We start from the raw sequence: 24,482 nt of genomic DNA, 5'->3' as shown, positions 1-24,482 counted from the left end.
CAGCCTGCTCACATGCCTTCAGCTTAGCTAACATCCGGTTGACAGTGGTCAGATCCTTGCCCAGGTCGTCTGACCGCAGCTGGTCCTCCATGGCGCCAATCCATTTGTTAAGGTCGGCGTGGGTCTGCAAGCGCAGGTCGGAGGTCCGGGCGGCAGAGAGCTGTTCTGTCTTCGCCTTTGTGGTGGTCTGCAGCTCATCCCAGAGCTTGTGCAGGGCGTCCAGCCTTTCTGACACCACCTCTGTGAACTGGGGCTTCTCTGCCATCAGCTGCCTCCCCTCCTGTGGGGGAAGGAACAGAGCTCACTCTGGGCTTCCGTGGCCTTGGAGGGGCCCAGATGGTGGTTGCAAGAGAAATCCTGAGGGGAGGTTGGTAAGGTCAGGAATTGACACAGCTTAGGTGAGGCCACACCAAAAATCACTCTGAACCTCTAAAGTTATCTAGAGGTGGGGGGGCAAGTGACTCAGAGAGATCCCAGCATAGGGGATGATACTGGAAGAAAAATTTAAGATTCATTCAGGAACCAGGCCTGGTAGCACAGGCCTTTAACACCAGCACTCAGGAAGCCAAGGTAAGAGGATAGGGAGTTGAAGGCTAACCTGATGTACAAAATAAACTAAAGGCTAACCTTGGCAACTTAGTGAGACTGTCTCAAAATTTAAAAAATGAGAAGAGGGGTAGGGTGGGGGACCATGGTAGAGGTTTAATCCCATTACCCTCCTCCTAGGAAATAAATGAAGAAAAAGAAGATCAAAACCTATCAGGAGCCAGGTAGGGAGTAGCACACAGTGGTAATCTCTGTACTCAGGAGGCTGAAGCGGGAAGATCGTTAAGTTTGAGACTAGCCTGGGCTACAGAGCAAAATCTTATCTCATAAAAAAAATTAATAAGGAATAAACCAATAAACAAATCAGATCCAGGGACTCATAGCATGTGAACCCCTTACAAATTCCAGAAGTAATGTTTTTGCCTCCGAGGTAGGTTGGTCACTAAGGCTGCCTGACCTGGTTTCCCTGTATAAATGTCTGTGCTTTGGGTATGGACAGTGTAATAGGGCTCAGCTGTAGGCATCTATTCTATTAATAGTGGTCTGTATCATCAATGGCTTCCCACTTGTCAAACACTATCCTAAGTGCTTTTCTGCCGGCAAGCATGCAATGCCCCGGCTCGGACTGTAAGGGCTCTGGTCCTGGTTTCTGAGGGGAAGAGCTGAGAGCAGGGAAGAGGACTCAGCGTGGTTCCCAGAGCAATGACCTAACAACTGTGAGGCGTGGCTTCATGCAACCCTGAGCCTGCTTCACCCTGGGCAGCCACAGCAGGGAGAGCAAAGGAACATGACTCCGAGGTGTCCCCTCCCCCGCCACACTTTGACCTGGGCCACGGGCGAGCCTAATACAGGTGGGTCCCACAGTTTCATCTACAGGGGCTGTGGGTGGCTGCCTCCTGCTAGCCTTGCCCATCCACACAATGGAGAGCCGTCTGTCTGTCCGTCCGTCCATCTGTCCGTCCGTCACCCGGTTGTCTACTCACGGCGTCGATGCTCTCGAGCCACCCTTGGTGTGACGCCAGCTCTGCCATGAACGCCTGGTGTTTCATCCATTTGTTGTGAAGGTTGCGAGCTTCGTCGTAGGAGACGTCTGGAGATGTCAGCAGCTTGTCATTGATCCAGAGAGTGAGCTGTGGGCGGAAGGAGTGAGCCCTGTGGTTTCTGAGGAGACCTCCAGGACAGGGTCAAAGGGTCACCCGAGTCTTCCTTACTAGAGAATGCGGGGTGTGAGATAGTTTGTTCTGTCCATACTTCCAGGACCTGGGACAAGGCCTGAGACAGTGTAGTAACTCAGTATGTTCTTAGTAGATAGGTAGATGGATAAATCCATCCTGAGAGTGGAGTGATAAATGACTAATAAACACCAAGAAAACGTTACATGAGAAAGCGGTTAAAGGCAACTATAATTAATAAGGGGGAGGGGGAGTTGTGTGTCCGATATCGCTAAGATGTCCTAGCATCATGCCAAGCCTGGCTTGTACCAAGGGCAAAGCAGATGGAACAAAGTGATGTGGGCTGAGAGGAAGCCCTGGGCGGGGCGGGGGGTGGGGGGGATGTCAGAGACAGGCCCAACAGCAGACTCTCTCCTTAAGGTTCCTGTGCACCTGCTGCAGGACCAACACTTGTTCCATAATTCTAGGGCCCAGTACAAAATGAAGGTGCACAAAAATGTGTTCTGGATTTCAAGCCAGCACCAACAGGCCATTACATAAGAGCCCTGTGTGTAGATGGATGCGCAGACCCCATAGCCTTGCAGGTAGCCCTGCCCAGGCTCTAGGGCATTCCAACCCAGAATTCTCAGACCACTCACTGAGAAACCTTGTTCTAGATCGGGAAAATCAAAGGATGACTTTAGCCTTAGAGGTTGAGGGTAGAAAAGAACTGTGGAATGGAAGACATCAAGGAGTTCTGAGCTAAGTACCCCAAGTCCCCAGCTCATGTAATACCGCCATTCTTGAGACAGGAGTCCTTTGGCCTCCTACTTCTGATTGCTTCAGACTGAAATCTTAGAAGCACTCCGTCTGTTAGCCTCACCTCCTTGCAGTTCTGGAGGAAGTTCTGCAACTCCAGGTTGTCTTTTAGGAGAACTGTAGCCTCCTGGGCCTTCTCATTGTTCTTCTTGTGCCTGGGAAGTTAAAGGAAGTCAAGTCGCACTAGCACCAAGCCTGGGCTCCTTGCCCAGGGTGGCAGAGGGCCTCATGGACCTAGGGGCAGGAGTACCTGTCTTCAATCAGTTGCACCTTCTCTTTGATCTTGTTCGAATACAGGTTGCCCTCAGCCACCAGCTTGTTCCCAGAGTCCACAGGACTCAGGACCTTATCTCGGTTGTTTTCCATAGACACTAAGAAATCCTCAAACTTTCGGATGCCGGCCTCTGCAGCTGCTAGGGAGTCTGGAGGCTCCAAGTGAGCCAGAGTGTATTCCTGTCAAGGGAAAGTTTCCAGAGGAGGCCTGAGGATGAGCTAAACGAGGGCGCCACAGGCAGCTGTGCAGGTTACAGAGAACAGGAGGCTCTGCTCCTCAGGCCTGGCCTCCCACCCCCACCTGGGCAGCAAGCATGGGCAAGAAAGCTCTGTGGGAGGGCAGTAATGCAGGGCGAGGTTCACTTCTCTAGCTTCCAAATGACCCGAAGCAAGGCAGCTGGGGACATGGGATCAGAGGCAGTGATAAGGGAAGACACAGAGGAGCTCCTTTAGTTGGTGACTATGAAGAGCTCACCACTGGTACGTCTCCCGAGGGACACCTGACCCCGCCCTGTGGGCTTCTTCCTACCTGGTTGCTGAGGATGGCTTCGGCCTGCTTGGCATCTTTCTGGAACTCCTGGAAGCCCAGGCCCTGGGTGAGCGTGTTCCCTCGGCTCTCCCACATCCGGCGCAGAGCATCCCAGTCAGAATCTAGGCCCTCTAGCCGCTGGCCCAGAAGCTGGTAATCCGGGTCAGTCTGGCCTTCGATCACTTTCTCCCCGGAGGCCTTGACCCTGTGGTAATTGTCTCTGTGGGCATCAATCTCTTCCTTAATGGCTGCGTGTTGCTGTAGGAGCTGCTCAGCCTCTGGGAGTGACTCCGGCATGTCCTCTGAGGCCACTGCCTTTTGGGCCATCGACAGCCAGGCCTTGAAGTCATCCAGATCTTGCAGGAAAGCCTGCAGCTTGCTGGCCTCACCTAAGGAGAGTTCCTGACCCTGCAAAGCATCTTGCAGGCCCTTCCACAACTTGTCAACATCCGCTTGCCGCTGGCCAATGTCCTCTTTCTGCTCGGGGTGTGACTCCATCAAGTACTGTGACTCCCGTTCCAGGGCACTCACACGATCCCGGATGGCCAAGACATCCCGCTCCAACCCTGACAACTTCCGCTGGATGGCGATGACACCCGCCAGGTCCTGCCCCAAGTCCTTGGTAGACTCCACAACCTTCGTCTTGTCCATGATCCACTTGCTGGTCTCCTCACAGTCCACACAGTAGTTGTTGACTCGGAGAGCTGAGTCCACAGCCTCTCTCTGCTCTGACACCACTCTCTCGAAGTCCTGCCACCTGCCAGAGGACACACAAACCAAGGGAAAACGGATATCACACCGTCCCCAGGAGACACAGAACGAGGGGTTCCCTTTCCCTATTTCCCACCAGTCTTCCCCCACAGACGTCGTATATTACAAAATAGACAAGCAAAATATAATTATATATATATGGCTGCAGGAAAACAAAAATTAACTTGTCCCATTTTACCCTAGATATATCTAACAGAGAACCTGATGTTCTTGATTCTCAGGAGTCAAGCAACAATGCGGTCCTAGCCATACATAATGTTCAACTGAACCTCAGGTAACTACGGACAGTCTGGGGTCTATGATGGCTTCTGGCTAGTGTGGAATATGTATTTAGTAGGAACCGTGCTGTGGGTTTGCCCTTTGCCAGAGCTGGAAGTATCAGGTGTGATGCTGTGGTAGGACTTAGCACTGGCAGCGGCTGCAGCCCCAGTCAGCCCTGTGACCACCACCACAGAGGGCTTGCTGCTATGCTAGGTGTGCAGCACCTCTGAGCTGCCTACACTGGTCCCCGACTCTTGGTTTCGGTGAGCCTCCTGCTTTAAGTTTCCAGAGTAGCCAGGACTAGTGCCACAGTGCCTGGTCACAGGTGTGTGTGCACGTGTGGTGTCTGTGCCCATGTGTGCATACCTGCATGCTCCCCTGTGCGTGTTTGTGGAGGCCACAGAAGGATGGCAGGGGGTTTCCTCTGCTTCCCATCTGACTTTCTGAGACAATCTCCCATTAGACCCGAAGCATGCCGTTTTGGTGAGGCTGACTGGCCGGCAGTGCCAGCGGCCCGTCTCTACCCCACCCCAGCCCCATGCTGGGGATACAATCGCAGGTAGCTATGGCTGGTTTTTCTGTGTGTTAGTGGTCTGAATTCCAGTCCTCTTGCTCACAGAGCAAGCTCTGTTACCCACTCACCCCTGCAAACTCGTTTCCTGCTTGTGGTGCTGACCACTCGCAGTGGGTTCACCAGGCTCTAACCCTGCCAGACTCAGAGACATTCTGTATATACTCTTCCTAGAGTTTTAGAAATGTTGGAAATTCCTAGAAAGCTCACATTAACTTCAAGAATGCTTCATGACAGTCCCTAGCTTCTCCAGAGAAAGTGTGAAAATGCCCAGGGCCACATTCCAAGTGCCCTAGGGCCTGAAAGCAAAACCAAAACAAAAGGGGCGTGGTGAAAAGAGAAGGGAAGGAGGAAAGGGAGGGGAAGACTCCGGGAGGGACTGCAATGCAGAGCGACAGCTACCCGACCCTCAGGCGCACCTGCTATGAAATGGGGAAACATACTGAGGTGTTAGTCTGTCATGTCCAAGAAACCTCTTTAGAGGCGTTGCCAGTCAGCCAGGGCTGGCCAGGCCAGCGGAGGGAGACACCTCCCTCGGGGCCAAGCCTACTCATTGCTTACTGTTTGAAAACACAAAAGTAAACTGGATGCTTGTGTGGCCGTCTGAATGAGAAGCTCCCCCTCCCCCCCCCCCCAGCTCAGGTATCTGAACACTTGGTCCCCAGTTGGTGGCGCTCTCTGGGGAAATTAGGGAACCTCGGAGAGGCAGGGCCTTCTTTGAGGAAGGACATCGCTTTGGACAGACTTCCCGCTCATTCTTTCTGCTTTGAGCTTAGGGTTTAGAATATGAGCTCTCAGTTTCCAATTCCTGCTGCCACACCTACAGTTTCCTAGTAAGCCCAAATAAGCACTTTCTTTTCTTTTCTTTAAAGATTTATTTATTTATTTATTATATAAGTACACTGTAGCTGTTTTCAAGCACCAGAAGAAGGCATCAGATCTAATTAAAGATGGTTGTGAGCCACCATGTGGTTTCTGGGATTTGAACTCAGGACCTCTGGAAGAGCAGTCAGTGCTTTTAACCACTGAGCCATCTCTCCAGCCCAAGCACTTCCTTTTCTAAATTGCCTTGATCATGGTGTTTGATCAGCACAATAGAAAAGTAACGGATACAGAGGTTGCAGCAGAAACTGGCTGCTGTTCTGAAGAACCTAACCATGTTGGTGTTTTTTCTTTTTTTATTTTTCTTTTCTTTCTTTCTTTCTTTTCTTTTTTTTTGAGGAACATGGAAGACTTTGGAATTTTGGACTAGAAAAGCAGTTGACTGTTGTTACAGCCTAACAAGCCATTCTAGTTGGGGCCTGGACGACGGTGGTGCTGACAGCCACGCGGACTGTAGTGGTCCAGCTCCGGAGGCTTCAGAGGAAAGCAAGGCCAGGAACAGCATCGGGGCTGGAGACCATTCCTGTATTATTTTGGCAAATGTCCAAGTCGTGAGAACGTCCCTGAGGCTAAATTTAAAAGTAATGGCCTAATTTCTTCGATGAAGGAAATTTCAGGTCTAGATGTCTGTTCAGTCTGTGGCCTAGGCATTACTGATAGTGCCTGGGCAGGTCTACAATGAAAAAGAGCAAGTGGGGCAGAAAGAAACACAAAATGCATGGTTTAGAGCGAAAAGGAACAGCAGCAAGCTTAGTGCTGTAGACGGGCAGTGCTGGACGAGGTTGCTAAGGGCTTAGTGCCAGTAAGTGGAGGCTTTTTCTGCACTGGAATAAAGGAAAGGCACCCTCAGGGCAAGAGCCCACCCAGCTAAACTCCCAATTTGTGAAAGAGTAGAAAGAATTGTGGGAGGTTTGGCTCTTGCTGCTGTTTGTTTATTTGTTTTGGCTCCTAGAAAGCTACTGCTAAACTGGGCACTGGTGGTGCACGCCTTTAATCCCAGCACTGGAAGGCAGAGGCAGGCGGATCTCTGAGGTCAAGAAGGCCAGCCGGGTCTCTACAGAGTTCCAGAACAGCCAGGGCTTCACAGAGAAACCCTCTCTCAAAAAAGCAAGCAAACAAACAACAACAATAACAACAACAAAAAATGTTGTTTGTGGGTGGATCTCTGAGGTCAAGGCCAGCCTGGTCTCTAGAGTGTGTTACAGAACAGCTAGGGCTACACAAATAAACCCTGTCTCAATCACAAACACACACACACACGCGCGCACACACACACACACACACCACACACGCACGCACGCAACCAGTCAGGAGCCATTCCAAGCTGGTAGCCTAACTCGGCAGCGCCCTGCACATGGCACTGACTTTAGACACACGAAGAAGGTAAGACCGAAGGATTCATGGACTCCGACCCTGGAAACCCTACCCGGCCTGAGAAGAGCAGCTTAAGAGCTCATGGCATGAAGCTGTGAAAATGAAGCCTGGTGCAATGGAAACCCCAAGATGGCGGAGAGGCCAAGAGCTACACAGGAGTGGAGCCGGCCTAGGGGAGGCACGCTGTGGAGCGCGGCTGGGGGAATGGCGCCTACAGCCCCTAAGCTCGATGCACTGGACCTCAAGCTACAGGATTTGGAGTTTGGGATAGAGATGCATATTCGGTGCCATTACATGTTGGAATTATGTAATTTGAGTTTTGTTTTTTCAGGGGTTATGGGTAAGAGATTGCCTTGCGTGTCAGAAGAGACTTTGAACTTTAAAAGAGCGTTGAGACTCAGGGGCGATGGGGACTTTGAAAGTGGGACTGAATGCATTTTGTACTAGGATAAGTCACGAGTTCTGGGGTCATGGAGTGGGATGTGGAGGTCTGAGTGAGAAAAGTCCCGCATGCTTGGGCCCCTGAACATTAGGCCCCAGCTGGGGGCACTGTCTCGGGGAGGCTGTGGAACCAACCGGTGGGGGTCTTGTTCTCTCTGTTTGCTCCCCCTGTTTGTGCTTGATAATGAAAAATGAAGCTGCATGCTTGTGCATTTGCCACACTGCGCTCCTCACTGTCATTCTAGGGCGTGTGTTCCACTTGCTTTCCTGTGAGCAGCACGCGGCGGTGGCCAGTGCCAGCCTATCGCTTCCCTGACGTTTGATCCCATCCTCTCCTAATTTTTTTGATGGCGGTCCTGGGGATGGAACCCAGATCCTTGCGCATACTAACTACACTTTAACCTACAATCCCAGCCTCATCTCATGCTGTTTTGTTCACTCTGGCCTGGAAGTAACAGAATAGGCACCATATGTGTAGGAGGTTGTGACCCTGAGGTTGTGTCAGAACACTCTGTGATGTTCACACAGCGACAAAACTGCCTAAACACATTTCCAGGAAGGTGTTCCTGGTGTTAGTCTTTCAGAACTGTGATTATGAATACAAGGTAAGAGGGGCTGGAGAGATAGGTGTCTGAGCAGTTAGGAGCACTTGCTGCTCGTGCAGAGGATCTGGGTTCAGTTCCCAGCATCCACACGGTGGTTCGCAAATGTTTGTAATGCCAGTTCCACGAACTCTAATCCTCTCTTCTGGCCTCTGAGGGGACATGTGTGAATATGACACACACACACACATTATACACAGAGAGAGAGAGAGAGAGAGAGAGACATATACACACATGTAGTGTGCTCAAACACACAAAAAAATTAATACACCTTTAAAAACTAAATGCGAGGTTGGATGCAAAGCTCAAGTCAGTGCAGAGAAGGGAAGGAGGGAGGATCAACAGGCGGATGAGCCTGTCTGGGCTGAGCACGGCCAGGATTGGAACACACAGGTGAAAGAAAAAGCACACTGACAGACAGGACCATAGAAGTGGCCCTGAGGTGAACGCACAAACGTGTGTGAGGTGAACGCACAAACGTGTGTGAGGTGAACGCACAAACGTGTGTGAGGTGAACGCACAAACGTGTGTGAGGTGAACGCACAAACGTGTGTGAGGTGAACCGGGCGAGTCTTGCTGTCTCTGCAGAGCTGAGCCAGAGGCAGAGGCAGACTTTAGCATCAACCCAAACACTCTCAACCAGAGAGCTGCCCCACGTGGGGTGTGCCACGTGGTAAAGGAGCGGACTTTCCTTTTCTGCTGAACTGGATGGATTTTCAGCCCTCTCTCAACCTTTAGACATAACAGAAACTATCTCATCACCCCGTGCCTCAGCTCTTCTGGAACCCGAGAACAGTAGCTACCTTCAAGTTTTTCTCTTGAGGTGGGGCATGGCTTAGTCACGGTAAGTGTCAGCCATGACTATAATGCATTGCATAGCTGGAAAGTTCTTCCTGCCTGGAAGTTTCCCATCTAACTGCTTCCCCTGAACAGCAGCGCTGGCCCCCTCCCCTCCCCCCACTTCTCTTCCTCTCCCACGCTCACTTAGATAGTGCCTGAGAGCCTGGTGAACAGGCACCCCTCTCAGTATAAACAAACATCAGACTTGCCAAGGAACCTCCAGACGTGCAGGCCCATCCTTGGATGGCGAGATGGTCAGCCCCCTTCCAGTGGCTCTAGAACATTCCGCTCAGCTTGAGGTTCCTGACAGGCTCCCAGCAGCCCCCAGGGTGCCAGCCTATTTCTTCTCTACATGAACTGCCGTAGGCAGTAGGCGGGAGGGGCCACGGTTAGGATTGACCATGAGGCAGTGCGTGTGCAGAGAATGCAAGCATTTGCTGTCCTCAAAGATCCTCCAGGAACTAATGAGCAATTACGCCCTGCTCGGAAAGCAGCCCCTCTCTAAGGGCTCCTCAGGGCCTGCTTTTTGTTCCAACCATGAAGCCTGCTCAAGGCTCCCTGCTAATTCTCCTCACTCCAGCCAGTCTCATTATCAGCGCTGCATTTTGGCACCGGCAGGGACGTTCTTTTACGGACAGTACTTAAGAACTCTGAAAGCAATTTTCCATGTCCAGGAATGTCTGGGGAAATATGGCACAAGTACACGTGACCTACCCTAACTATCTGCACACTCAGAATGTCCCTTTCATCACAAGTGCATGGACACAGGCCTTCATCCCCAGCTCCACCAACACTCTCTCCTCCCTGATCTTACGACGGCATAGATTCCCCGCTTGCTGCCGTAGCCCCAGTACTAGCAACCAGGTTGGCAGAGAAAGACCGGAATGTTTACAGCTCAGGCCACTTCCCTAGGTGTGAGTTAGGAGCTAGGAGGACCCCTGCCCCCCACTCCGCGCCCCCACTCCGCCCCCCTCCCCACCCACACCCTGCCCAGGCCCCACCTCTTGTTCAGGCGGTCCTGATACTGTTTCACCTCCCCGCTGCGTGGGTGGCCACTCTCTACCAGGTTGTTGGCAGCCAGGTTCACACCATCAATCTGCGCCCTCAAGGTCTTCATCTCCTGCTCCAGGATGTCAAACCTGAGATGGACAGGGAACAGGAGCAGTGAGCGGCAGCAGATCCTCTGGGGTCCAGGGTCTCCTACTCTCCAGATGGGCAGTCTGGCTCCCTCCCTCTACATCCTGAAAGCTTTGTCTCCGGGAGGGAAGAAAAGAGGCAGACACACACTGGAACCACAGTGCTGGTACACACTGATTTTTAGTTCAGTGGATTCAATTTTATGCCTTAGTACTTCTGAACCAAGTTAGGAGACAATTCCTTACTATGCAGACAGGTGTGAAGCAGCGCGGGCTTATAGTACTGGGGTTGGAAAGGAGTCAATCACCCCAAGAGCCATCTGCCACACCTGCATTGTCTTGGTTGCTCTTCGACCCTAGTTCTGCTACCAAGCAATGTTGGCCCCAAGGCGTCCGTCCCTACTCAGAGCTCTGTTTCTGAGAAGGGTAAGGAGAACCACTGAGGAAAGAAGACCAGCTTTCCCAGACTAGAGTCCAGCACCCTCTAGCCCAGCAGTTTGCAACCCATGGGTCAAGATCCCTTTGGGGGGTCAAATGATCCATTCACAGAGGTCACCTAAGAACATCTGAAAACGCAGATATTTACATTACAATTCCTGACAGTAGCAAAATTATAATTATGAATAGCAAATATATATATAATTGTATGTTTGGGATCCCTACAACATGAGAAAATGGCTTAAAGGGTCACAGCATCAAGAAGGCTGAGGGCCACTGCTCTAGCGTCAGTGTAGGACCAGGCACTTCTTCAGGGAGCGGCTGCTCCTGCTCCGGGCTGCTGAGATGCTGCGAAGCCTGCGCCCTCCTCCCTCCACAGCTGGAGCGCCCCTCCATCACTGCCTTAGCCCCACCCTCCCCAGCCTGAGCCTGCCACCACTCCGCAGCAAGGTTCAGCCCCCTCCACAGCATGAACATGCCCCCAGACCACATCCAGGGTGCTGATGGACTCAGAATACCAGAAGCCAGAGCGGCCTTGGAAACCTGTGGTTTATAAACTGGTCTCTATGGCTCCTTGTGGTTCTCTGGCTTAGGGTCTAGCACAGAGAGTTAGAGGTGACTCTTAGCCCCCATGTCCACAGCCCCTCCACATTTCCTGTATTCCAATGCTCAGAATTCATCTGAGCAAAGACCCCTGTAGCTGAGAAGTAATTGAATAATGTATTTTTTTTTTTAAAAAATCCCCCTTGTCTCCAGAACTATGAAGTGCCAGTAGGTGAAGAATCGGAGGTCCCAGAGTCAGACCGGAACTCGCACTAGGTACCAGGGTCTAGAGGTGGGAGGTGACACTCAGGCCTCAGGTAGGGAGACGATGGCTGACCTGTGCTGCACAGCTTCCAGATCCTCCAGCGTGTTTGGGATATCCATCTGGTCCAGCCACTTCCCCTTCTCGGTCATCCACAGTTCACAGGCATCCGACTCCCCAAACACGGTGTACAAGTCCAGGGCTTCCTGCAGCTTGTGTCCGCGCAGTTCCGCCTGAGCCAGCACCTGCTCGTAGAGCTTCCTGAGTGTCTGCAGACGGTTTGTTACATCCGGGGAATCTCGAAACTCCTCAGGGAAGCCCTGGGCTTGGCGCCCCAAGTGCTCCATCACACCCCGGCTCTCCTCCAGCTCCTCGAGAAACTCCTTGTGTTTCTTGCCCAGGGCCCTCGTGGCTCCTTCATCCTGCCCGACATCTTCACCGGACAGCAGCCGGTGAGCGTCCTGCAGCCAAGCCTTCAGGTCGTCTGCATCACCCTGGAATTGGAAGAAGTTTTCCGCATCCTGCAGGTCTTTCTTGCGAAGGGCAGCCAGCTCTTTCAAGTGCTCCCACTGAGCCGATACTTCTTTGACGCGGCTCTCGATCTGGGGATGTCCAAACTGCTTTTGGGCAACCATGCCCTCAGCCTCCTGGAAGATCTGCTTCAGGTGGGCATCCAGCCCACGGAGCTCATCCTCAAAGGCCTTGTGCTTGCGCTGTAGGATGAGCACACTGGTCAGGTCCTTGCCGTAGTCCAGGGACGAGTAGATCTGCTCCTTTTCCTTGATCCAGCTTTCAGCCTCATCCATCTCCCAGAAGAATTTCCAGAGCCGCTTGGACTGCTCCAGCTGAGCCTTCCGCCCGGCCGCCATGTTGCTCAGGTCACTGAAGCACTGCTCCAGGTGGCTGACACGGTCCTGGATGACCTGGGGGTCACAAGGCTGATACCCTGGAGGAATAGGAGGAGGAAGACAAAGAAAGGGAAGGGGTTCATTTATAGGCAAGTTTCGGGTCAGGACCACACAATGGTAAAGCTTCCACTTTTTACGGTCTAGGGGACCTTGTATGTGGTAGGCAAATGCTTGATCACTGAGCTATGTCTCTAGCCCTTCAAGGTCCTGAGGTCCTGGAGTCATGGATTCTGTTACTCAAAGGACAGGCCACAACTGTTTCCCACCATACTTCAGAAATGAGGGAAATTGAAAGTTTGAGTCAGTTTCTGTAGAAATGCATAACATGACATGAGATTTTAAAAAGCTCAGTTACAGATTTTCAGGAAGTAATGAACTCTCTTATTTAAGACAAGAACTTAGAAACACAGTCTCAGTAGCAAAAAGAACGGAGGACAGATGGCATCTTATGATGTCTCTCTGATTACAGGCTGCTGAAACAGCCCACCCTCAGGAGAGAGCTGTTATACTCAAATTTTGCACACTGTCACCTGAGGGAAGAGGTAGAATTCTCAAGGTGGCTCCAGATGTACCCAAGGTGGACACGGGCCCAGAGGATGGGGTCCAGCGTCAGAGGCCTCCCCAGAGGGGACACCCTTTGTCTCACCTTTCCCCTCAGTGAACTGCAGGGTGGCCGCTGTGATGGCCTTCACTTTGTCCCCTTGGATGGCAATGTCGGCTTCCATTAGCTTGTGCTTCTGTAGCAGGTCTTCAACCTCTAACAAATGCTTCCCAAATTCAGCAGACAAGATGTGAGCCTGGTGAGGGACAAGGGACAAGGACAAGTGAAGAGAAAGGCCACCTCCTTAGGGTGTGTGCATGCGTCCTAGCCAGGGGGACGCGGATACAGCAGGGAAGTGGCTGTGCTTGGGACCAGAGATGCTACGGAGTAGGATTTCCCACAAAATGGTGCCCTCTGAAATCTTCCATGCAATGTCCTACAAAGCCTCAAACTTCACACTGCGTCATCTGTTTCAAGGTCTGGAGCCTGGGCATGTTTATTTTTAGAAAGCTTGTGGTCAATTTCACGCTTATCTTCACCCAAGACCTCCTGCAGCAGAGAGAGAGAATCCAGACTTCTCTGGTTTCCCCGTGCAGAGTAGGTCTAGATTCTAACTAGATCCAAAGCCCAGTTACTCGGAGCCTGATCCTGGGGCTTCTCATTACTGTCTATCTCTTTCTAATTCCTCTAGGTTGATGCTTGTGCAACCACTAACCCAAGACCCCTGGGTTATTGAGAATATTGTGATCATGGACTAGTGACATTTTTGTCCTTTCTCCACTGTGATTTAGAGCCGTGACTGGAGACAGGTGTTTAAGGACGCACAGGCTGACTATAGCATGGTGTGGGGAGAGCAGCCTCGGGCCCACCTTGATCTCATCCATCCAGTCAATACTGTGCAGCATGTCCTGGAAGAGTTTCTGCAGTGCCAGGGTGGCCTCCAGCCTCTGTCGCCGGGATCGCAGCAGCTCCTGCAGGTAGCTCCACAGACGGAGGATGTTATCCTTCCGGGCAATGATGCGCTTCTGGTCATGGTAATTCTCCTTCTCCAGCTCCTGGGCCAGGTCCTCCAGCGCCTTCACTCGCTCCTCATAGGCGGCTGTGTCGGTCTCAATGGCTTCGTGCTTCTTCTTGGCGGCCTCCACAGCTGCCAGGTCATACCCAAAGTTATCCTGCCCCCAAAGAGGGAAAAAAATAACAAACAAAACAGCAGCTCAGCCAGACTCCCCTGGCTCGGAAGTGATGGGACCCTCCCTCAAAGGGAGCTGCCGATGGGAAAAGCATTTCTATTAAGGAGTTATCTCTGCTGCCTGTCTTATCAGAGTGCAGTTTCTGAATGTCTCACAAGTATCTCTAAACGCCCCCAATCACTCTCTGCACCACACATGCAGGCGAGGCTGTGTGCCATTATAGACTCCTCTGGTGGCCTCCTGGGGCTTCCCACCCTGCCTTGAGAGGATCTGTCCATTTCTGGGCAGGGGGGGGCTGCCTACACCAGGATAACGCATCGCTGTAAACAGATGGTTTACCCACACACTATCTGGGGCACACGTCCGCTCCTCTCCAATGCTCTTAGAGCACTCGCTATCCCCTTAACAGACAGAATTTAATTTGATTCTAAGCTCTAAGTGGGAGGGAACAGATGCTCTGATGGAAAATCAGCCCTGGAGTTCACTGTTAGCCAGTGAAATATGTCCCAGGCCTGGGGGCCAAGAAACCAAAAGGTGTTACCTCTGCTGTCCCCTGCTGCCTGTCTTATCAGGGCCGAGTTTCTGAATGTCTCACAAGTACCTCTGATTTAACCCTGTTTCCAAAGAAGAACCATAAGGTCAACTCTGACTCTTGGGTTTACTGATGCTACAGCCAACACAAGATACTTTGGGAGCCCTGTTCTAGTATGTGAGACTTAATATGGACTGGGAGTGGAACACTTGCTTTGTGTGTTTCAAGGTCCAGCGTTGAACCTCCAATGAGAGCAACAGATAGACAGAGAGGCAGAGAGAGACTTAAATCCTAAGGGTTTCTCTTCAGATGTAAGTTTGATCCAGCCGAGCACACTGCAAGGCTGAGAAGAGCTTTATTTAGCCGCCACCGCCGAGACTGGCTGGGGCTCTGAGTCCATGGAGAGCAGTGATCTAGAGCACGTCCCCTCTCCTGCCACGCCCCTTACCTGGGTCACCAGGCGCTGGTTTTCATTGAGCCATGTCTCTCTCATGGCGGCCTTTCGGTCAAATCGCCTCGCCAGCTGCTCCAGTTTCTCCTGCCGGATGAGCTCACTCCTCAGGGCCAGCTCCCTTTGGTACTCTGCTTCCTCCAGGCTCTCCCAGGCCTGCATGAAGCAGAGAATTCTTGGGGAACAGGAAGATTATGTGGTCTTGGGGTTGTATCTCTTTCACCTGACACGGGGTGTATGAATCCAGGGAGGTCCTGCCACTATCAAGTGAGGCGGTGGCAGATTTAAGTTTAGTAACAGTCCTTTGATTTTTGTCTGGGCCAGACTAGTCAAAGACTTCCCAGTTCTACTTCCCCAAGCCTGCCTCAGATACTGGCTTAATGATATAATGGTTTCCACCTCCGTAGGTACTCAGCAAATCCTTGGCGACTGAATAGCCACCTCCATTCTATTAGAGCTTCCAGATGGTGCTAAGTCTCCAAACCTCTGAAACACCACACAGTCTGTCATAAGTAATTAACATTCTAGACTCAAAGACAAACTCAAGGTTCGGTAGAGGACAGGCTACCAAAAACAGCCCCAAAGACTGATTCTGGGTGCCTAAAGAGACCAAAATGCAAAGGTCATGGGGTAGAGGCTGACCTCTTTAGAGACGTTCGGATGACTCCCTTAAATAGTCAGCATGTAATTAATGCCAAATAAAGTGACCAGGTTTGGCCTCGCTCAGTGGCCACCCCCCACCTCTTCCTCAGCTCAAATGGGCAAGTGACACTGCCCCAGTACCCTGTTGATGTCAGACACCAGCTTCCCGTCATGGGGAGTGTACACTTTCTGATTGTTGGCTCTCATCCGGGATTGGATAGTGAACAGGAGGACTTCCAGATTCCCCTTCTCCTGAAACCTGTGGGGAATAGAATTTGGGACACTGACATTGAGGTCTCCACAGACAAACGGTTTGCTGCAGTCAACATGGAAACCCTGACCTCACGGATCTTGAAAAGCAAAACATATCCTTTAGAGACAAGGAAAAAGACAAGATAGGTCTACTTTCCTGCTAAGATGTCTGACACACACTGGCAGGGACTGGGTAAGAATCTGTATCTTTACAACTCAATTCAGAGAAAATGCAATGGCTATCAGATCATTCATTTGCTTCTGTAGGGATTCGCTAACCAGATTATTCTGTTAACTCAAAAAAAAAAAAAAATACCAAGTTTTACCAACCCACACAAAGAAAACCCTCAGTCCTACAAAGGAAGGCTTGTCATACAAATTGATTTTAGCTGATAAAACCCAAGAAGCAGCAATATCTACACAAGAACATCCTGCAAGGAAAGCAATATTTGTCCAAGTCTCAGTTAGCTGGTTCTTCAAGTCCTATAGGACCAGATGTGCTCAAGGACCAGAAAGGGTAGAGAGGACATGGTCCAATAATGTTAACTTTTACATTTCTTCATGCACCAAGAGGCCACCCACTTCTACCCTTGAGCACAGCATAGAGGAATCAGCTGTGTGCCCAGCCTAACATATCTCAGGGTTCCTATGCGCTCCGGGAGCCTTACACCCCCAAACTCTAGTGGTACAGCCAAGAGGTAAGCAGGCTTGATGTTATCAGTTTTGAATTTAGGACTTTAAAAGTGGGTTAGTGTCACACTGGAAACCTGATCCAGGTTACAGGACATACTGGGCTAGGTGTCTCACTTTTCCGTGTGAGAGACTTGAATAGAGACTGTGAGAGAGACGAGTGAGGTCGGGAGAAACTGGGGGGGGGGGGGGTCACTGACAGACCAGAAGCCTCTTTTCAGAGGAAGACAGCCAGTAGCAGAAAGCTTGGAATTCCTGACTGTATATGCATGTGTACATATCTACGTGTGTGCATATTTGTGCCTGCATTCCTATGTGTACCCACACGTGTTCATGTGTTCATGTACATGAGTGGCATAGTTGAGAATATTTGTATGTGCATTCGTGTGTGGCTGTATCTGCATGTGCCTGTAGACCTGTGTGTGGTTGCATATATATGTGCTTATGTTCATTATACGTGTATGCACAAGTGTGCACGTGGGGTGGGGCAGAGCTCCTGAGAAGGAGGCTCAGTGCTTGGCTGATGAGCAGTGATAGATGGGATGGAGAAAGATGGACACACTTGATGATCCCAAGGCCCCATGCAGGACACTCAGGTTGATAATACAGAGGCTGTGACCTGAAAGGAAAGGGGACAGACTCACTAGGAGGGGTTATCCAGCACCGGCTCCCCAAGGAAGCCCGAGACGGCTCCCCAGTTGGCCTTGGAAGCCTAGAAAAGCATTTCTTTTTCTTGTTGGGAGCTTTTTTTTTTTTTTTTTTAAGGGGAAGGCGTCTAGACTTGGCTTCAGGGTCCTTTTTTTTTTTAAGGTTTATTTCACTTATTATTACATCTAAGTATACCGTAGCTGTCTTCAGACATACGAGAAGAGGCAGGTTTTAACTGATGGATGTGAGCCACCATGTGGTTGCTGGGATTTGAACTCAGGACCTTTAGAAGAGCAGTCAGTGCTCTTAACCACTGAGCCATCTCTCCAGCCCCCCGCATTTCTTTTTCTATAAGCAAAAGTTACTCATCAGTGTCAGTAACCTGGATGACATGGAAGTGGGGTGGCCAAGCAGGACACGAAGCAGGTGACAGAGGTCCTGCTATAGAACTCAAAGCTGTGCCTCATAGATACGCGACCCTCAGCTCTTGATTTTTTCACCCCCAAAGCCTGACTGCGCTCCTGGGTGCCAGGGCCTTACTTGGGTGGCTTTTCCACGGTACGGTAGGTGCTGAAGGCCTGTAGCTGCTGCTGGACCCCACTCAACGAGTTGGCAAACTTGCGGCTGTTCAGGACGCTAATGGTTTGCTCAATCCAGGTGAGCAGGTCTGAGGCTAGCCCACTGTACTTTTCAATCATCTTCTCGGTCTCGATGGCGTGGTCAATGACCTAGGGAATCACCTTGTTACTCATTCTCATCAGAAGGGAAATGTCACCAATGATGCTACCAATGAGACCTACCATCAGTGTGAACTACACTGAGGCTCCTGCATCTCTCTCAAGCTCTGTAGTGTTCTAGACTGGGTTTGTTCCCTGAAACCCCACATTGCTAAAGGAATGGAGATGTGGGTGTGGCCTTCTCCTGCAAGGACCGTGATGAGTTTCGATGGTAGCATCCTCCTCCGATCCTACAGATCAGTACGTTTGCAGAACCCTAAAGGGGCCGGTGCTGTATCTCAAACTGTGAGGAGTCAAGAGTACCCAGGCAGCTTTTGGGAAACATGAGCAAGGCACACAGACATGGATGGAAACCTGTCTACTCTTGAGGAGCAGCAGGGGAAATAAACCAGGCATGGCACTCTGCACTGTGGGAGCCTCTGGGGTCTGATGCCACAAACAACCAAACAAATTAAGAGCCTGTGGTGCTTGGCGGGGCTGTGTTTGGGAGACACAGGCCTCCAGACACAGGCTGAGACATGGGGGTGTAGCCCAATAGGACAGACACCGACATTCTTTGGAATCAGCTTGAGTGTTTTCCAATGAACTTTGGAGAACGTGGGGAGCAGGTGTCCTGCACGCCAAACTGCAGCTGGGGGCCCAAACCCAAAGCTTTTAGGAAGGACAGGGAACTTACACTAAGGCCTGGGGCTGACAAACAGAGCACTGGTGTGCTGACCACAAGCTCCGTACCTTGCCGACTCGCTTGCCCTCCACCGCCAGCACCTTCATCTTGGAGAAGTAGTGATAAAACGCCACCACATAGGTGATGATGGATTTCTCATCTGGGTTTTCTGTGAAGACATCTGTAAAAGGGAGACGGGCCATTCTGAGCACCCAAACCGGAGCCCAGGAAAGCCATGTTTCAAGCTTTTAGCCCCACTTCCTGTGTCATGAAGTTCAACTGGGCGCATCAAATGACAACTACTAATGGGTGGCAGCAGGACGGTCAGGAGTTCAAGGACAGCTTCAGCTACATAGCAAGGAGGGAGAACTGTGTGGAGGCCTCTGATTTCAGACAGGGCTGGGATCCACATTAGAACAATAATCTACAAACACGGAATGAAGGCGATCCAAAGCCTTGAGGATCCTCCCCATAAGCCAGGCATCTGCTGAAAACCGACTGTCCCTGAGGCACAGAGCAGGGCTCTGGCCTAACCCCAGCATCTCTGTACCTGTAGCTTGCCAGGCACCTGGAGCAGCCCTGGGAAGGAGTCTACCCAACTGCGCCAGAATGGTGAAGTGGGCGTGGCTCACCTTCGGGGTCAAGGAGTGGGATGATGCCCAGCTGGCGCTCGGCCACATCAAATGCATGCTCCAGGTTATGCCGGGCGTTGGAATCCTTCAGCTTGTCAAAGTCGATGAGGTCAGGCCTGGGGACGAGAGTTGAACTGTTAAGATGGAGTGGCCATAGGGGTCCCAGGTACGGGACAGCGCAGCATCAAGGATGCTAGACGGATGTAGGGAGTTGGGAAGGCGAGAGAAATGAGGCACAGGGACAAGACACAGGGGAGATGTGGGCACCAGCCTGGAAGAGGGCAGCAGTACGACCAGAAGTTGAGGAAAGCCAGAGGGCCGAGGGTAAGGGAGAATCAGCAAAGGCAACGTGCTCCTTGCCCTCTGGTTAAGCACAAGGTGTCAAGTCTCCCCCCAGCACCAGGGATGCTCTCACCGGTGTTTATGTATTAGGGCATTGAAGGCCAGCCCATCCTTCCAGCTGGAGGTGAAGTTGGTTACGTTGACATGGGGGTAGCTGCATTAAGAGAAACATTAAGACTAGGAAACCAGTTCTTTTGAGATCCAAACAAGCATCTGGGCTGAGGTCCCACATGCTAGGAGAGGAACAGACCTGTCCCATTTTGAACTGCTTCAACACAAGAGCACACAGATAAACCACACACAGATATTCCCCTAAACTGTGGCTGATAACTCAACACGTTCCAGAGTCGGACCACAATGACTTTGGAAAGGAATCTTGAGATTCAGGTCTAAGAATCAGGTCAGGACAGACTTGAATAAACTATACCAGACCTACTATAGTTCTGGGGGGCAGGGGGGACTGGTGTCTAACGTCCCCTGGGGATAGCAGCCTGTAGGGCAGTGGTTCTCAACCTGTGGGTTGTGATCCCTTTGGGAAATGAATAACTCTTTCACAGGGGTCACATATCAGAGATAGTGTATATTAGGGTCACAGCATTAGGACTGTTGAGTATCACTGTGCTAGGGGAGCAAGGAACCAATGGGAAGCAGGGTAATGGCCAGTCTCTAGGGCATACACACCCTGCTGTCTTCATCTGACACCACAGGAGCAGAGCATCCTTGGCTGAGCGTGTCTCCCGACCTTCTTGAGTTTGGACAACAATATCCTGAATCTGGGGGTGGCAAAGAAAGAGAATAGCAGATCTGTATCTGGCTCCATGTTCCTGCTTTCCTATGGGGGGGTGCTCTCCCTGACTCCTCCATATATCTGCAGCACTCATCCCTACAACACCCCCACACCCTAAAGTGTGGGTCCCAGTTGTCTACTTCTCTGCCTCAGTCAACCAGAATGGCATAGGGATGGCACCCTGTATCAGAGGGAGCAACTTTAATAGACACTTCTATAGGAGCTTGAGACTTGACCATAAGATACCCTGACAGCTTCCTTTGATGGTACAGGAATTCATAGGGTGGAACAACATTAATGTTGGGTTGTATTGCTAACTTGATTGTACTGAGCTATGGCTATCAGACTGGAAAAGCATACTCTCCTGGATATGTCTGGGAGGGTGTGTCCAAACGTAATTAACTACGGGAAGGAGACACCCCTTGAATGTGGACAGTATTGCTTCCTGCGGATAAGGGGAAGGGCGAAGGAGAGAGCTTTGATTTTCAGATGAGAAAACATTTCTGGTTTCAAAAAGGATAAAGGGACATTTTTTTGCAATTTCCGAATCATATTATTTCATACTGTAAGAAGTTACACACAGAGGGCAAGGGGACAACACCCAAGTCCTGCAGCAGACTGTAACCTAGCTAAAAGTCAGCTTTCTAGTTTTGCCCTCAAAAGACTAGCTGGGCATCTGTCTTGGACATTAGCACTTGGGAATGGCACAGAATGTAGGTCCCCCATGCCAAGAACACTGTTGCACGGGCAGGGCTTCTAGCCCCTCTAGACGCACGTGAACACACTCTAGTCACCATGTTGTGAGGTCGTCAGCTCCTGACCAGCTGTGAGAGGTCCCCCAGTTTCTTCTACCCACAGGACTCACCTGGAATCGGAGGATGATGGTCCAGATGAGGCCCAGGACCAGGCGGTGGTTGCCATCCACGATGTCGTGGGAACCCATGTTTTCCAGGTGCACGCGCTGTTCCTTGAGGAACTGCAGGGCTTTGTCCACGTTCTCCAGGCAGTGGATGCGCATCTTGCCCTTGGTCGGCCTTGGCTAAGGGACAGCATGGCCTCGTGGGCATGAGGGGACTTGACAGTCACACCAGAGGTGGCTGCAGCCTGTACCAGCTGACGCCATCAGCTCTATCCTTCACTCTCCTGCTCGAGTTCCAGGTTCCACAGTCAATCCTCACTGTTCTTCCTTTTTACATTTATTTATTTTCAATTTTATGCTTATGGGTGCGTTGCCTGCATATACGTCAGCACACCATGTGCATGCAGTGGCCATAGAGGCCAGAAAAGGACATTAGATCCTCTGGAACCCGGTTATGGCTGCCACATGGGCACTGGGGATTGAATCCAGGTCCTCTCAGAGTAGCCCGTGCTCAACTGCTCAGACATCATCCCCCAGCCCCTCCTCACACATTTCAACGCCTCTCCTTTAGCAAAATTCAGACAGTTCCTGTATCAAGCATTCAGCCAGGCTTCATGAGAGCCCTTCTGGGTCTGGCACAGCTTCTGTGAGCGCTAAGTGCCAATCACACTCAGTGACACAAAACAGAGAGGGAACTAAGTACCCGCTATGGACCAGGCATGGTTCTGAGGCCCGCTCACTGCTAGTCAGGTAAGAATGGTTTTTAGGTTGGTGATTAACAGTGGCCCCGTCCCTAACAGATCTTCTACCCCTGAATGCCCCAGCCAGAACCCAAGGGGCTTATTATTAGTGCTAATGTGTGTGAGTTGTGTGTATGTGTGTGCAGATACGTAGGTGTGTGTCAGAGGACAACTCCAGGTATCCTTCAGTCACTGCTCACAATTTTGTTTGGGTTTGGATATTTCTGAGACTTGCTCTTACTGGTCTGGCACCTGCCAAGTAGCCTGGACTGGCTGGACAGGGGGTCCCAGGGAGTTCCCCCCGTGTCCACCTCGCCAGTGCTGGGATACAATGCACACATACCACCTTGTTTTAGGTGGACTGAGGGTTGGACTCAGGTCCTCAAGCGCTTTACCAGTCTGACCAATCTTTCCTAACTACGCCTTCTGCAGGGATCCCTGGGGCACCTCTTTCAAGTGGAGTTTCAGTGTGGGCTAAAGCCTAGAACTGAAAAGGCAGAAGTAGAACACTTTTCATTCAAACCCCAAGAATCTCACAGTCTAGCAGGGCGTGGTGGCGCACGCCTGTAATCCCAGCACTTGGGAGGCAGAGGCAGGAGGATTTCTGAGTTTGAGGACAGCCTGGTCTACAGAATGAGTTCCAGGACAGCCAGGACCACACAGAGAAACCTGTCTCGAAAAACCAAAAAAAAAAAAAAAAAAAGAATCTCACAGTCTATCCACGGAGGAAGTGGGGGGAGGGGCACAAAGAAGATGCTGCCTGATAGGCCCAAGGTCACAAAGGAAGTGTCAGGGCGAAAACATACACCCTCACCTACCACAGTGCTGGGCAGGGACGACCAAGAGCCCCCTGAACAGGTTTCCACTTGGATTTGTGGCAAAGCACACAGCACACTTCCTTCTACCCCTTGCTCTCAGTTCTAAGGAGAATGCAAACTTCTCCAACAGCTCATATATCTAGGCCCATATATCCCAGTTCCAGATGCCCAGACTCCAGTGAGAAAGAAAGCTCTGCAGACAGTCTGGAATGAGCCTGCAGGGGTGGGGATGGTCAGAAGAGGCGAGTTCTGGGAAGAAATCAGGGACCCCAGTCAGCCACCCAGACCCTTGACGCTACGAGAACTGGAACCTCGAAGCGAACCATGGAGAAACTGGCAAAGCCAAGGGACCCCTCTCGGCTCCAGCAAAGGCCTTTCCTCCCCTGGTGCTGAGGGCACCAGCCACAGGGCGGGAGGGGCCGGGCGCAGAGGAGGGCCTTACCAGCATCTCTCCAGACAGCACCTCCAGCAGCTTGATGAGCATGCGCCCATCCCGCAGGTCCTTGTAGAGATCGCTGATGCGGCAGGACACGCGGGCCAGGTGGGAGTTCACCCATTTTGTGAAGGTTTTCTTCTGAACCGCTTCCCGCTCATCTGGGTGAGGAGAGGATCTGGGGTGAGCCGCCCGGGGCTGGGAAGCCTGGTGCGCCAGGCCTTGCCTGGCAGAGGAGGCCGCTGCAATCCCCCCTCACTTCTGGGGGTATATGCCAGCCCTGCAAGTCAGCCTCATTTGCCTTTCCATTCTGAGGGACCACAGGCCATCAGAACTAAAGAAGGGGTGTGATCACCACCACCACCTCCACCACTACCACCTGTAATCACGTCCACTACCACCTCCTCCACCACTGTCTATGCATTGTAGCCAGACACCCTGATTCAGCCACCTGTTTCCTAATGTCAGGGAGAACAGTCTGTACTATTCGCCCATTAAATTCAGATTTTAATCCCAGTTCCATCTATCTCCCCATCCATCCATCCATCCTTCCCTTTCCCTCCCTCCCTCCGTCCACTCATCCCCTCTGCCTAGCCGGCTCTTAGCATTCTCCCACAGGCCCCTCACTGGATTCCCATTTTGTCTTTTAAAATCAGGGCAAATGGAATTCTCGGGAGGGCTTTTCCTGCCCCCCCCCCCCCCCCCGTGGGCTCCTCCTGTGTGCTGTGATTCCCACATTCTCATTGTTAATGATTAGTTGAATATACGTCTTTCCTATGAGACCGTGGGCTCACAGCGCCCAGAGAGGCCTGTCTCATTCGTCCGTCCGATCTCAGACCTCTAAGCTCAAGGCACTGTGTAGTTGTGTTGCCAGCAACCAGTAAAGCATTTACTCTGTTCTGTCATGTGGCTAGCCTGTGCTAGGCCTAAGGACACACTGCATGCTCTCAAGCACTTTCTGCTGTAGCAAACAACAAACCAGAGAAGAGATGAGCTGTGCAGAACTCCGAGCTATGTAAGGGGAAAGGGAGCGAAGGCTCGGGTGGGAGCCGGCCTCTGCAGATGTTACTGCTTCACCCCCAGGAACAGCCGACAAGGGATCTGGACTCTCAGCTCTGAGATGGTGACCAAGCACCTCCATGCTAAATCAGCAAACCCAGCCCCTGGCCCATGGTAA

General features: G+C 51.5%; 1 protein-coding gene across 1 annotated transcript in view; it reads right to left on the bottom strand.

Moving 5' to 3' along the window:
- Positions 1 to 24,482, bottom strand: part of Sptb (spectrin beta, erythrocytic) — a 131,710-nt gene that overhangs the window by 29,467 nt on the left and 77,761 nt on the right. The window contains exons 3-20 of the mRNA XM_052185623.1: positions 23,315 to 23,466; positions 21,321 to 21,494; positions 20,350 to 20,441; positions 19,742 to 19,822; positions 19,327 to 19,442; positions 18,763 to 18,875; positions 17,834 to 18,021; positions 15,845 to 15,962; positions 15,059 to 15,217; positions 13,758 to 14,060; positions 12,994 to 13,144; positions 11,515 to 12,385; positions 10,062 to 10,199; positions 3,319 to 4,075; positions 2,767 to 2,969; positions 2,581 to 2,671; positions 1,530 to 1,676; positions 17 to 280 (exon numbers count right to left, since the gene is read on the bottom strand). Of these exons, the coding sequence (XP_052041583.1) occupies positions 17 to 280; positions 1,530 to 1,676; positions 2,581 to 2,671; positions 2,767 to 2,969; positions 3,319 to 4,075; positions 10,062 to 10,199; positions 11,515 to 12,385; positions 12,994 to 13,144; positions 13,758 to 14,060; positions 15,059 to 15,217; positions 15,845 to 15,962; positions 17,834 to 18,021; positions 18,763 to 18,875; positions 19,327 to 19,442; positions 19,742 to 19,822; positions 20,350 to 20,441; positions 21,321 to 21,494; positions 23,315 to 23,466 (4,118 nt within the window). The remainder of the gene's footprint in view (positions 1 to 16; positions 281 to 1,529; positions 1,677 to 2,580; positions 2,672 to 2,766; positions 2,970 to 3,318; positions 4,076 to 10,061; positions 10,200 to 11,514; positions 12,386 to 12,993; positions 13,145 to 13,757; positions 14,061 to 15,058; positions 15,218 to 15,844; positions 15,963 to 17,833; positions 18,022 to 18,762; positions 18,876 to 19,326; positions 19,443 to 19,741; positions 19,823 to 20,349; positions 20,442 to 21,320; positions 21,495 to 23,314; positions 23,467 to 24,482) is intronic.

Source organism: Apodemus sylvaticus, chromosome 6 (genome assembly GCF_947179515.1).
Source record: "Apodemus sylvaticus chromosome 6, mApoSyl1.1, whole genome shotgun sequence".
NCBI classification, from domain to species: domain Eukaryota; kingdom Metazoa; phylum Chordata; class Mammalia; order Rodentia; family Muridae; genus Apodemus; species Apodemus sylvaticus.
Note: the sequence above shows the minus strand (reverse complement) of the source record. Positions and strands in the feature narration are given on the sequence as shown.